The sequence below is a fragment of the Leucopleurus acutus genome (genome assembly GCF_964270905.1).
Source record: "Leucopleurus acutus genome assembly, chromosome: 8".
In the NCBI taxonomy this organism is placed as follows: domain Eukaryota; kingdom Metazoa; phylum Chordata; class Mammalia; order Artiodactyla; family Delphinidae; genus Leucopleurus; species Leucopleurus acutus.
The window spans coordinates 101,323,278-101,336,857 of record NC_139151.1 but is presented as its reverse complement, the minus strand read 5'-3'; the positions used below and the strand labels follow the sequence as shown (position 1 = coordinate 101,336,857).

At 55.6% G+C, this 13,580-nt stretch overlaps 1 protein-coding gene across 2 annotated transcripts; it reads right to left on the bottom strand.

Moving 5' to 3' along the window:
• Positions 1-11,712, bottom strand: SPINDOC (spindlin interactor and repressor of chromatin binding). Of its 2 annotated transcripts, XM_082843943.1 has the most exons (7): positions 11,422-11,712; positions 11,084-11,173; positions 7,778-8,107; positions 7,553-7,699; positions 7,265-7,402; positions 6,911-7,111; positions 1-757 (listed from the first exon to the last, which is right to left on the bottom strand). In XM_082843943.1, exons 1-7 carry the CDS (start codon positions 11,546-11,548, stop codon positions 546-548), a joined length of 1,245 nt encoding a protein of 414 aa, XP_082700069.1. In that variant the 5' UTR covers positions 11,549-11,712; the 3' UTR covers positions 1-545. The 2 variants fall into 2 exon arrangements, with proteins under 2 accessions (XP_082700069.1, XP_082700070.1); XM_082843944.1 differs by lacking the exon at positions 11,084-11,173.
• Positions 11,713-13,580: the final 1,868 nt, after the last annotated feature.

Below are 13,580 nucleotides of genomic sequence, written 5' to 3'. Positions count from 1 at the left end.
ATATACAACAGGAAAAGGGGTGAAGAGGAGAGTGTGAGTGACGGAGCCCCCAGGTAGGCTACTTCAGCCACCTGCAGGGATGGAGCAGGAAGAAGAGGTAATGGAGGCCTCCTGGTTTAGGAGCCGAAACGGGTGGGGGAGGAGAGGCGTCCCCCGAGGTAGTGGGACTCAGTTCAACACCGTCACGACCACCTCTTGCGTAAGGCACTGTGCCAAGGGAGAATGGTGGGGGGCTGAGAAGGTGGGAGCAGGTCAGGGGGACAGAGAGGTCTGGGTCAGCAAAAGGATCGGGTGGGTGTTCTCCAAAGGCCCAATGTCCTACCGCACGACAGCCCTCGGCACCCCGTCCCCCTCAGGGCCTGGCCTCACGCCTCACTCGGGGAGACATTTTCCAGCGTCCCCGAGTCATAGCGGATGCTGCCCACCTTCCTCTCCTCCATCCTGCCTTGGCACCTGGTTTTACTCTCCATCAGGTGGCCGAGCTGGGCAGCTCTGAGTGATAAGCCGAAGGGTGACAAGCCTCCTCTCCCCGCCCTGAAAAGAACCTACAGGCCACTCCCTGCCTCTGGCTGCCCCCCGACAGTGGTGCTGGATTCCGACAGAACCGCGGGCCATTCTGGGCTGTCACCTGCTCCCACACCCTTGGTGCCCTGGGGATGCTTGGACCAGTCTTGCAGGAGGCTGACTGCCGGGGGCTCCTCCAGCCGCACGCGGATAACCTGGAGATCCAGCGTCCCGCGAAGCCCCGGAGGGGGAGCTGGGCAAGGATGGGAGCAGAGAGAGAGTCAGGGCCCTCCAGACAACGCACCTTGAGGATGTCCCCCGAGGGTCTCTGTAAACCACACCCCCATTTCCTGGCCTTCAATTCCATAGCCCAGGACCTGTGGTCTGAGGAGAAGCCTGGGGACAGTGGCAGGCTGTGCTCCTGGATCATCCAAGGACCAGCACCAACCGCAAGGGCATCGCGCCTCCGCAGGCATCAGCGCAGGCCCTCCGCAGCCTTCCTCCCTCATGTATTGTGGCACACGGATGCTTAGTGCTGTACTCCGCTCCCCTCAACTACCTTCAGCTGACTCCGTTTCATCTAGGACGTACTGGGCACCCTAGCCGGATGGGTTCTGCCTTGTGTGGGCAGAGGTGGTGGGGTGGGGAACACCCCAAAGCAGAAAAAGACATGACTGTGCCCACAAAGGAGCAACCAGGTGAATATGCAGGGCGGAGGAGAGAGCACTGGACAGAGAGCCCTGGGTTAACATTCAGCTCTGCTCTGGAACCTCAACCAGGCTCTTCATCTCCCGAGTCAATACCTCCCACGCAGGGGTCAGACGTCCAACTTAGCAGCGTGGAGGAGCTACTCACAATGGACAAAACCAGGCCTTAAGACAGGGGAACATGAACTGCTGACAGCCACTGTTCAGGTACCAAAATGTCCGGTTTGGCACGGGCACACGCAAAAGTTACATCAAAAAACAAAGCCAGAAAACGGTGACTGTAACTGTTGCGGCGTCTGTATTATTTGTGGTTTTCTTCTGCACTGTTTCCAGAGACCCAATGATTTAAAATCTGGCAGAGAAAACAGGTACAGTTTTGCTGTACTGTTTGCCGGGATTTAAAATGACTCGATGGCTGCCGCTGGGTCGTGCGACTGAACAAGTTCTGCTTTGTAGTCACGTGAGCTGGTTTGTCTCCCTGATAAACTCTAAGCTCCTCGAGGGCAAGTGGAGCCTACTCACTGGCTCCTTAATTCAACAATAACTTACTGGGCAACTATACTGTGCCCAACACTAGTCCAGTTGTTGGGGGTTCCCCAGAACATGGAGCAGGCCAAGTGGCCTTCCTGGAATTTACATTCCAGTGGTGAGAGCCAATAAACAGGATGAACAAAGCAAGAATGCAATGTGACATATACAGACAGAAGCAAAGTAAAGTACACCAGGGAAGGGGACGGGGTAGCAGGGAGGGCCTCACAGAGCTGATGCGTGAGCAAAACATACAGGAAGCGAGGAGTCAGCGGCGTGTCTAGCTGGGGAACAGCATTCCTGACGGGAGGAAGAGCAAATGCAGATGCCCTGGTGGGCAGAAGAGGTGAAGATCCTGGTTTGAGGACCACTGGTCTCCACGAGGACTCTGACTTTTATCTGAAGTGCGACAGCAACGGTGCTGGAGAGCTCTGAGCAGAGCAGTGCCAGGATCCCACTTGTGTTTCAACAGGGGCTCTGGCTGCTGTATGAGACCGACCACAGAGGGCAAAGCTCAGAAGCTAGGAGACAAGTTCAAAGGTTGTTAAGGAAGCTTGGATGAAAGTAGCAGCAGTAGGGGTAGTGACAGGGGGGTCAATTCTGAGCATCTTGGAGGTGGGGCTAACAGGATTTGCTGATGGATGGATGTGGGGTCTGAGAAAGACAGAAGATGATGACTCTGAGGGTTTGGTCCAAGCAAACTGAAGAACGGGGCTGCCAGCTTCCTGGATAAGGGAAGACTGGGGGCGAATAGAGTGGCTGGAGGTGAGGGGAGGAGACTGGGGGTTCCGTTCAGAAACGCCATCAGAAACTCTGAGTCTGGGGGATCTTTTAGGCAACCAATCAGACACGTCATACGGGTAAGAGAGAGGCTGGAACCGAAGGGAGAGGTCTGGGGTGGAGGAGAAAGGCAGGACTGTGAGCACAGGAACTGTCCTTCAAGCTGTGAGCCTGGACGGGATCACCCAGGGCGTTGAGTGCAGACCCTGACTCACGGTTGGGTCATTCATTCATCCACCAAATACAGAAGCAGTACCTATTCTGTGCTGGGCACTGCGGATATCACAGTAAATGAAACAGGCAAACATCCTGACCCAAAGGAACATATGTTCCAGAAATGGGAAGAAAAACAACCATAGGGTCCCCCTTGGGGAGCTGGGAAAGAACAAGCAAGAGAGGCAGGTGCAACCCAGGCACACTGCTGCCCGAGGCCAAGGGCAGCAAGGGTCTCCGGGAGGGAGGGAGGGGTTCCTTGTTTTTGCCAGGTCAGGAGAGATAAGGACTGAGGACTGACCACCAGATCTAACTTTATGGAAGTCAATGGCAATGTTGCCAAAAAAGCCATTTTAGTGTAGGGTGGTGAGCATGAGTTTGACTCAAGTGGCTTCTAGAGACAGACTGGAGACAGTGTAGAAGAGTGCTCCAGCTCTGCTGCAAAGGCTCGGGGATAAACGGGACAGTGGATACGATGGGATGAGGGGGCAAGAAGGGAGAAAGAACAGCTTTGCGTAGGCTGATGGGGAAGACCCAGAGAGAAGAACAGCTCCTGGTCTGACAGAGAACTGATTCCTGGCCCTCACTGCAGGCGGGGAGTCGCATGGGTGAAACACACCTGCCCAAGGCTCAGTTTCCTCTTCTGTAAAGTGGACATAATAATCCTTTATAAGGTGGTCCTGTGGATTTCAGGAAAAAATACATTAAAAGAACTCAGTACATTGGAATTAAGTGCCAATTCTTCCTGATAGCAGGGAGAGCAAAGGGGTGGGTGGTGGGGAGGGGTGTTTCAGGAGAGCGAGGCCTGAGGTGCTGTAGAGACATCTTCTTTCAGAAGCAGTGCGTGAGCAGAGCCCCAGGCCATCAGAGAGCACGCCAAGAGGACTTCTCTGTCCCTGGGACAAGCAGCAGCACCCCCACCCCAGAACCGCCCCGACTTCTCTCCTGGCCCAAACTGCTCTGCTTCCCCAGCTTCCTCCCCTCCCCTTCGTCCACACGTGTGCGTGTGTGTGTAAATGTGTACACCTTCTCCAGGGGGTGGCTGGGGCCCACTTCTCTCGTTTCTCACTAAGGCTTGTCTCTGAGCAGAGACTCTGGAAATGTCACCACCAGGATGACAAGTGAAGGCAGCCGCCATCCACTCATCTGTCAAAAAATCTTCCCTGAGGGCTTTCTTGGTGCCAGGCCCTGTTCTAGGTGCTCTCTCTCTCTCTCTCTCTCTCTCACTCTCACACACACACACACACACACACACACACACACACACACACACACACACACACCCAGGCCCTGTTCTAGGTGCTGACACCCCCGCACCCCCCCACTCCCCCCCCCACCCCAGCCCGACAGAGGCTTTTTTCCACTATCTGCACGCACGCGCGCGCACACACACACACACACACACACCCAGCAGGAGGCTTTTTTCCACTGTGTGCGAGTGGGCCCTCAGGGCTCACCTCCTCTCCTGGCCAGGTCCCCACCTTCAGCCTGGGAGGCCCCTGAAAGTCCAGCAAGTCGTCCCTGACTGCGTGACACACATATCCACCAGGTCAGCTGACCTGACCACAGTGACTCCCCGCCCCCCAACTTTTATATCCTTGATTTAAAGTGGTAGGATCTTTACTCAAATAAGATCCTTGGAGAGTTTCAATAAATAAAACAACTCAAAGTAGAGACATTCTGGTTGAAGCCTCACAGGTTTCTGGGAAATCTGAGCTTTGGGTACTTAAAACCCCAAACCGACCTGAAACCACTGGTCTGGAGCCTGTGCTCGGCACAGAACCATCGTGGGCACCACACTATTCTCTATTTGCTGACTTGTACCCTTAGGCAGACTGTGAGTTTCGTGGGGACAAAGGCTGTGGCACTCCTGTCATTTCCCATAGCGGGGCTGCGGAACACTTGCTGCTGTGTCACTTAGTGCCTCCTGCAGTTTCTGGACTGTCTCCAACCTCCACAGGTCCCAGCCTCTGCCGGGAACACCTCTCAGCCCTCTCCATCCCTCTCACTCATTCAATCAGCTTGCTGAACCCCAAATCTCAGGCTTTGCCCACTCGCCCCAAATAAACCTGAGATCTCAAGGATGCCCTTCTCACCTATTGGTCACTCCACACAGGTGGGGTTTGGGCACAGGGTACCCCAGGGGTCAAAATAAAGCCCCCACTTTCAAGAATGAAACCAGAGGACTCATCAGCCAGTGGAAGAGATCAGCCATTTAGAGCAGGGGTCCACTGACAATATGAGGGGGCCCGGGAAACACTCAAGTCCAGGCAGAGCACAGTCCTGGGGAAGCAGGACTGGAAGGTGACTCAAGCTGAAACCTGAGACAGTTACAACCTCACAGGGCGGAGGCCTGCCTCCAGACTAGAAAAAGTGGTAAAGAATAAATACATGAAAGCACACGTGCAGACGTGCACAGAGCTTCGGAAAAGGTCCGAAGGACGCAAGCCCAATTTTTGACAGTGGTAACCACTGAGTGATGTGGGCTGAAGTGACAGGTTTGCCTTTTTCTTTAGGCAAAAAGTACACCTCCTTTTTGAGAGCCCTGCTCTGGGGAGCCTCCAGCACCCCGTGCGCCATCTTTCTCAGGGCTCCAACCCCAAACGCCCATTTCAGGCAGGCGGGACGAGGCACTCTCTGCGTCACACATTCACTCCTTCAAGAATCACTTTCTGGGGCTTCCCTGGTGGCGCAGTGGTTAAGAGTCTGCCTGCCAATGCAGGGGATGCGGGTTCGAGCCCTGGTCCGGGAAGATCCCACACGCGGTGAAGCAACTAGGCCTGTGTGCCACAATTACGGAGCCTGACCTCTAGAGCCCACGAGCCACAACTACTGAGCCCGCGAGCCACAACTACTGAAGCCCACGCACCTAGAGCCTGTGCTCCGCAACAAGAGAAGCCACCGCAATGAAGACTAGCCCCCGCTCGCCACAACTAGAGAAAGCCCGTGCTCAGCAACGACGATCCAACACAGCCAAAAAAGAAAGAAAAAAAAAGAAAAAACATTTTTTGCGTCTGAGATGCTGCGAGCAGGGCCTGGCCTGGCGAGATGCAGAGAGAGAGGAACCAGGCTCAGCCCTGCCCTGCTGGAACACAGGCCAGTCTCATCTCAATTCTGCTACTGCTAGGTTACGTGACTGTGGTAGCAGTATACCGGTCCCCCAAAGACGTTCAAGTCCTAATCCCCAGGACCTGTGAGTACGGTATCTTACATGGCAAGGGAGAATTAAGACCACAGATGGAACTGACATTGTTAATCAGCCAACTTTAAAATAAAACAGAGATCTGGATGGTCTGGGTGGGCTCAGTGTAATCGCAAGGGCCTTTAAAGGGGAAAGAGAAGGCAGAAGAGTCAGACCCAAAAGTGGCATCCTGAGAAAGACTGCACTGGCCACGGCCTGCTTTGAAGATGGAAGGAGGGCACAAGCCAAGGAACACAGGCGGCTGCTAGAAGCTGGCAGAGGCAAGACTTCCTCCTTTAGGAGCCAGAAAGGAACCCAGCCCAGCTGACACCCTGACTGTAGCCCAGTGAGACCCGTTCCAGTCCTCTGACCTCCGGGACTAAAAAGTAGTATATCTGTGTTGTTGTAAGCCACGAAGTTTGTGGTAGTTTGTTACAGCAGTCTCAAGAAATGAATACAAGGACCGCAGAGGAGGAACCATCTCTCTGAGACTCAGTCGGTCCATCTGGAAAAGATACTTTTATAAGGGCCAGATGAGCTGCATATGAGTTTCTTAAAATCGGAGAACATGATAAAAACACCAAGCGCTTACTGCTATTATTAGACGTAAACTGAGCTGAGGTGTCTGCTGAGTGCTCGCCCCGTCTATTCTGCTATCGGTCCCATCTAGGCCCCTGGTCCACTGGGGCCAAGGTGGGCACGTCAGGCTCCAGCTGGAATCAACCTTAACTGCGGTGATGGGTGTCGGGCTTTTGGGGAGCACTGGCCTAACCCAACCTACCAACCAGCCAGGACACTCCCAAGGAGCTCACAAAAAAACTCAGCTCTCTGGCTGGCTACTGTATTTAAATCCACCTGCCCTCGGCCCCTCTCCCAGGGGACTGGAGCACCAGCCACCTCTAGCCTGGGCTCTGCTGCCAAGCAGCCTCGTGGAGGCCAGACCCCAGGGATGCGGCCTTCCTGACCCCGCACTTGTCAGCCTCTCTCACGAGCTCACCTGGGGAGGGGCTTTCTGGCTGGAGAAGACCTCCTTCTGCTACTCTCCCCTCTTTGGGCGAGTCCTTGCTGTCTGAGGCCCTGAGCTGGGTGTGGGAGAAGAGCTGAAGGACGAAGCCAGCGGGGAAGCTGCCGTCGGTGAAGTGTCGGACCTCGGCGGGAGCCGCAAAAGTCTCGGTGGGTGAGCCGGGTGAGGGGGGATCTGGAAAGGAGGACACGATGGAACTGTGAGGTCAGACTCCCAAGGGCTGAGACCATGGCCTCAGCTGAGGTGCAGGTGCCCTCTGCCACGCATCCCTCCACCCCCCCAGGGGCCTAGCTTTCCTCCTGGAGCCCACACCTTCCTCGCCTTCACCTGGGTCCGGGTCCGGGTCCAGGTCCAGGGTTTTGGTCATGGGTCTGCCTCTTTTCTTTCTGACCGGCTCCTCCCCAGGGGGCTCCTTCCATCTCTGACCACGTGGCTTCTTGCTTACCGGCTCTGGGACAGGGGCTGCTGCAAAAGACAAGACCTTTTTAAGAGGCCTGATTGCCGTAACCACAGGGCTGCTGAAGGTACCTGCCCAGCAGCCTCTCTCCACCCAGATGGCAGGGCCCATGCTTCCCCTCCCCCCAACTCAGCCTCTGAGGCTTTGGGATGACTGACCAGGAAGCTCCAGAGGGCGGAGTCCCCTGGGCCGGCTCCTTCTAGGGAGGGAGGGGTTGTCCTCGGAGTCGAGGAGAACGACAATCTCTGCTGGCATTTCGGGGTCCGGGTCGGAGTCTGGGTCCACTTCGACCTCCTGGCCTGAGTCTGAAGGGGGCAGACGCCAGTGAGCAACACGAGTCCTGACTTTTCCTTCCCCCTCCTCCCCTCCGCCAGCCCAGCTACCTGAATGGGGTGGGGACGGCTGCTCGGCCCTGAAGTCCTGCAAAAGGGCCACCCCCTCACTCCAGGCCTCCAGGATATTGCTCTTCTCGGAAGGGCTCAGGTCCAGGGTGTGAGGGTGCTGCTCCAGGATGTGGGCGCGTGCCGTGTCCGCCGAGGGGGCCCGGATCTCGGCCCCACACACCATGCACAGTGCCCGCCCGCTGCCTCCCGGGCTGTTCCCCACCAGGAACTCCTGCTCCCAAGACACCTGCTGCCTGGGCTCCTCACAGCCATCGCTGCCTGCCTCTAGCAGGCTGGGCCTCGGCGGTGGGGTCTTCTCCTGCTGGGCCACTACGGAGGGAGAGGAGGGGGCGGGTACTGTCAGTAAAGGTGCCCACAACCAACAATACAGACAACAGGATTCCCCAAACCTGGTGGCATATGTAGGGAAGGAACTTTCCCACCTAGAGTCTCTTTCTCCCTTCCCCTGGAGCCCACAAGGCACTAGCCACGATAAACACAGCCTACATGCCTCGGCATCCTGCTACCTCAATCTAGTCTCCGACCACAGGTCCAACAGGCATTTCCAACAGACCGCGTTCCTGCATGTCTACGGCCTTGGCAGCCCACCAGTCTGGCAAAGTCCTCTACTTCCTTCATGGCCCTGCTCAAAACCTCAGCCCTGTGAAGCCTTCCTGACCTCCCACCCCTGGCAGGTGATTATATCCATATGCGACTACCAGGCCACGGCAGCGAAGCACTTCCTTGAGGACAAGAATGGTAAATTTTGTCATCTTACTGTCCCCGCAGGGCCTGGCACGTAGGAGAGGAGACGCTCAATGAGCCTTCTCGGGTCAGTGAATGGCATCCATGCCTGTTCCTCCACTTGCTGAGGTCCCTTCAAGAGGCCTCCCATCCTGTCGGAAACAGCCTCCCCTCCCAAAGCCTTTACAGCAGTAACCTAGCTTGTCCCTACTGGTCGACTCAGCACCTGTTCCCTGTGCACATGGACCATAAGCTCCGACAGGATGCGAACCCTTCTCAGCTCAGCAAAGGATGCAGGCTCAGACCCACGTTAGCCTGGCAGCTCAGGGTTTCTGATCCCTTGTGGCTGCACCTCCCTCCCACCTGAGAAGATGGAGCGAAAGACAAACATGGGAGACCCTAACCCCTGGGGACTACCTGGAAGAGGTGGCATTTGAACTGGGTCTGAGAACCGGCTTGGTCTCAGGTCTAGCTCCAAGGCTGGGCTGCACCCCGCTCAGATGTGACTGTGGGCAGGAATCCCTTGGTTGCAGGTGGGCTTTCCTTCCCACCACTCCTCGAAAACAGCTCTTGTCAAGGTCACCAATGCTAAACCCAGCGGTCAGCTCTTCAACTTTGTCCTTTGACAGATGTCTTCTTCCATCTTGATTTTTGTCCCTTGGACTCCAGGGCACCACCTTCTATTGGTTCTTCTCTTACTTCACTGGAGCTATTTTTCGGGCACCCGTGCCAGTCCCTTCTCCGGAACAGAGCCGTCTTCTCACCCAAGGCTTGTCTGCCGTCCCTTAGAAAGCTGCCATCTGCCCCACCTGAGCTCCCTGCTCCCCTCCCTGCTTCATTTCCTACTCGTTCCCTTTGTCTCCTGACTGCACTGTAGGTCCAAGACAGCATGGATTTTTGATCCTTCACAACTGTATCTCCAGCACTCAGCACGGTGCCTGGCATGTAGTGGCATTCAGCAGTGTTTGATGAGGAATGACTCAGTCTCTAAACTGGAATCACTGGAGCATTCCACAACGGTCCTGGGACCCCATCTGTATCTACCTCCTTCCTCTGGTGGTCTCATCCCAGTGCCCGCCTGCTGACAACTCCCATGTCTATACCTCCAACCAGACTCTCCCAGGAAATTTAGATTCACATGCCTTACTTACCATCTGACATCTGTGCTTGAATGTGTCGTAAACTTCTCAAACTTGCCATGTTCAAACCTTAACTCCCCATCTCCCACAGGCCTGCACTCCAGTCTTTCCATCTCGGCAAACGGGAAGTCCATCCTTCCAGTCGCTCAGGCCAAAAACCTTGAATTCGTCTGTTTTTCTTTCCCACCCCAAATCTTTCAAGAAGCTTCTGCTTCAGGACTTTTGTACTTACTATTCTCTCTGTCGAAAATTCTTAACCTCCAATTATCTACAGGGTTCTCTCCCTCGCTTCCTTTGGTCTGTGTTCAAAATTCACCTTATTAGAGAAGGCTTTCCTGACCACTTGATATTCCAAATGAAACACCCTCACTCTTTTCTCCTTACTTTGATTTCCTGTTCTCTGAATCACCTGACATGCTATACATTTATTTATCTTCATTTATCTTTGGTCATTAGTATCTACATATATGTTTCAGAAGAGCAGAGTTTCGACTTTCTTTACAGCTATTAGCATGCCTAGCCTAAAACAGTGCCTGACATATAAGAGGTGCCCCCACATACTTGTTGAATGAATTCACTTCTCTGGGGAAGGAGGATGCTCTCGCAGGGTTGTTGAGAGGGTTAACTGAGACAGCCTGGCACTGAGCACTCGAGAAATATTAGCAGAAGTACAGAAAGAACCTCTCTTTTGGATTGAAAGCTCTGAGCAGGGTAGTGGCCTTTATTTCCCTCATTTTATAGCACTCTTGATTCCAAAAAGGAGAGGCAGTGCAGGGAGACATCACCATGTCCTGCTGAGGCTAAATGAATGACCTTGCTCTCAGCCTTTTGGGTACTGTCCCCCTGAGAGACGGGGTATCTAGGAATGAAAAGATTTTGCATTTTCATGAATAGTGTGTCTTCCACTAAGGTGGCTCTTTGTTTTCTTAGGGTTTGCAAGATCCTGAGGACTGGAGAAATCGGTGAGGGAGGAGGGGAAAGCGAGTGCTCTCAGACTGCTCCTCAAACCCCTTCCCGAGGCCAATCCCCTTCTAGAGTGGCTGAGGGCGCCCGTAGCAAGCACTCCTTTTCCAAAACTAGGTGTCCTATGCAACCCCTTTCACCCTTGCAGCGCGAGAATCTGACACCTGTGGCTTATGCAAGCGCAAGGCCCGGGGATGGTGAGGGGGACGTAGGAAAGCATTCTGCACGGAGCTCCCTTAAAATCCACCTTTTGGCGGGCTGCAGCGGCGCCTGCCTCCACCCACCGAATCACTCCGGACACCAAGGTGCGGGGCCCCTAGCTCCGGCGTGGAGGCCCTGCCGCCCCTCGGCCCTCGGCCGAGAACACGGCCTGGCCCCTGGGCCTGCCTCTGTCTCTGCCTCCGCGGCGGGGGGGTAGAGGGAAGGGGGAGGGGGGAGGGGTGGGACCCGCCAGCGTCACCTCGAAGCCGTCGTGCTGGGCCCGGGCGAGGGGGCGCTCGGGCACCGGAAGATCCGGAGCTCGCGGGGCGTGGATCGAAGGCTCCAGACCCTGGGCGGGGGAGGGGGAATTCGGGGAGGCCTGAGATTCCAAACCCCGCTGGGGGTGGAACAAGAGAGCGCCAGTACCTCAGACAGAATGGGGAAGGGGGCGCCCGGGCACCAGGCCGGAGTGGAGTGGGGGCGCTTGGGCCCCTGACTGGAGGTGCGGGAGGGGGTACCCGGACCCCCGACTGGTGTGGGGGGTAAGCCCGAGCCCCGGACCGTGACGCGGAAGTGGGATTCCCCTCCCATTCTCACCTCTGAGCATCGGCTCGGGCCGCGGGATTACGGCCACCACCATGGCCTCCTCGTCGTCCTCCCCTTCCTCGCATTTGAGTGTCACCTCGAAGCAGTCGAGCGCGGCGCCCTCGGCCTTCAGGGCCATGGCGCGGCCGGGGGGGCTCTCGGTGACCGGACGCCGGAGGACTGGCGCGCAGGCCTGCGCGCAAGCCGGCGGCCGCCTCCCGCCCCGTGCAGCCCCCTCCCCGCCGCCCGCCGCTCGCCTGCCCGGCCTGCGACGGGCGCGTCTGGGCCTCCCCGAGACCTAGAGCGTCGGGACCCCGGGCGGGGAGGGCTCAATCCGGGGCTCTAGCCCCCCGCCGCTCCCTTTTATGGAGGCTCATTGTCGGCGCCCGCCCGGCCTGCCCGCTGCGGGCCCGCCCCCGACTCCGAGCGGCCAATCGCGCGTGGCCCCGCCCCGGGCACGCGGCTCCGTTAGAAACCCCGCGACCCGCAGGGGGCGGGCAGGGCACCTTGCTTCCGGCTGCCCCCGGCGCGGGGGTGGGGGTCTCGGGCCGGCGGGAGAGGATCCTGAGCTCCCCCGAGCCGGGAGCGTCCTGAGTCGGCCGGCCGAGCCTGGCGGGTCGCCGTTTATTGAGACGCCAGTTGGGCACGTTGGCTGCACGAAGAGCGCTACCAAGTGCCCCAGGATTTTGAGCGGGGTCTCTCTTGCCTTTCCCTGAACAAGCCTTCCTCCGCCAGAGGATGTACGGGGCGCGAAAAGAACCGGTGGGGGAGCGGAAAGCGCCTTGGCGTGGGAAGAGTAGAGAATGAATTCCTTCCGATTTGCTAGCGCTGTGTTCTTGGGTACGTTATCTGTTTTCTTAGGCAATTTCATCCTTTATTTCAAAAAACATTGTGGAGCCTTCTGGACAAGGGAATGGAAAGATGAAGAGCCAAGTGGAGTGTTGGGGGCGCGCGTAAACCACCCCGAGGGTTGTGATTTACATTTTTTAAAAGTGAATCCAGAGATTGTGACCCTCCCCACAGGTCACGCAGAAGTCCTTGAGAGCGCCAAGACCAGCGTCCAGTTGCCATGACGCTGCTGCATAATTCTGTTGTGGCTGAGCTTTGACCTCTGTGACATAGAATGGGCATCTCCCGCTGCTGTAGAAGCCCTCATGAAATTTCAGTGGAGAACATGCCTGACACTAAAAATCCGTCTTAAAATGCCACTGTATTAGACCAGACACAGTAGTAATCAGAATAATGTAGTAGGTTGGGGTGGGAGGGGAGATGTGAACTAGTTTATGTGGACTACAGTATGGTTTTAAGTGAATGATTTTGTTACTTTCACGTGTATCCAGTACTTTAAAGGTTTTACAAATAAAGGTATTACCAAGCCTTTTTAACCTATTTCTAATGGTTGTTCTCTACCCTTTTGCTACAGATCCCTTCCTTGCGCTTCTGCTCTGCTCTGTATTGCCTTGCAGGGTGCAGTTTCTCAGGCTTCCAGGACAGCTGCCTTTCAGGCTTGGGTTTGGCCAATGGGAGACAGTGGCAGGAGACTGGAAGTTAGGAGGGATGAAAAAGCCAGGTTATTTCTTCTCTTTCTCTCTCTTGCTCGGGCTCTGGCAGGTCTCCAGCAGCAGGCGAGGCTCCCCTGCGGTGCCACCTCCTACTGGATAGGCTGCTGTGGTTCCAACTTCCCATGGTGGTCCTCCCCGCCAGGCTCCACTAATTCCATCTCCTCTGTTTGTCCCTCCAGTTAAGGAGTGTGGGCAGCTTCTGGTTTTTGCTAATCTCTGGGTTGCCTCATTGTCTGCTGTGGGGTTTCTTAGCCCTTCCATCACCCGTGTCACCAGTCCCCTGCATTAAGTTCTCTGTTTTTACATTCTTAGAGTGGTTCCTGCTTGTGTGGTTGGACCCTGAGCGATGCAGCCAGTATTATACCAGGCACTTTGTAGACATTATTTCTTAGACCTCACAAGTCTTATGTAGTAGACTGTGTTGTTCTCATTTTACAGAGCAGGAAGTTGAGCCTTAAAGGGTTAAATTACTTCCCCAGGGTAATACAGCATGAATCCTATTTCATCAAATCTAGCATGAGCATTTTTCCCTACATGTTAACATCTTTGAAATGGAGGTGCTTTTTCTCTAATGGACATCAACGTGAAGTTTTAAGACTATCAAAAAGG

Bases quoted from the DNA above. Each gene is read 5' to 3' on its own strand.
- SPINDOC (XM_082843943.1), bottom strand. From the start codon at position 11,548: ATGGCCCTGAAGGCCGAGGGCGCCGCGCTCGACTGCTTCGAGGTGACA. The intron at 11,174-11,421 runs GTGAGAATGGGA...TCCCCCGCCCAG, and splicing joins GCCCGAGCCGATGCTCAGAG to GGTCTGGAGCCTTCGATCCA. The intron at 7,112-7,264 runs GTGAAGGCGAGG...CCTCCTTTCCAG, and splicing joins GGACCCGGACCCGGACCCAG to ATCCCCCCTCACCCGGCTCA.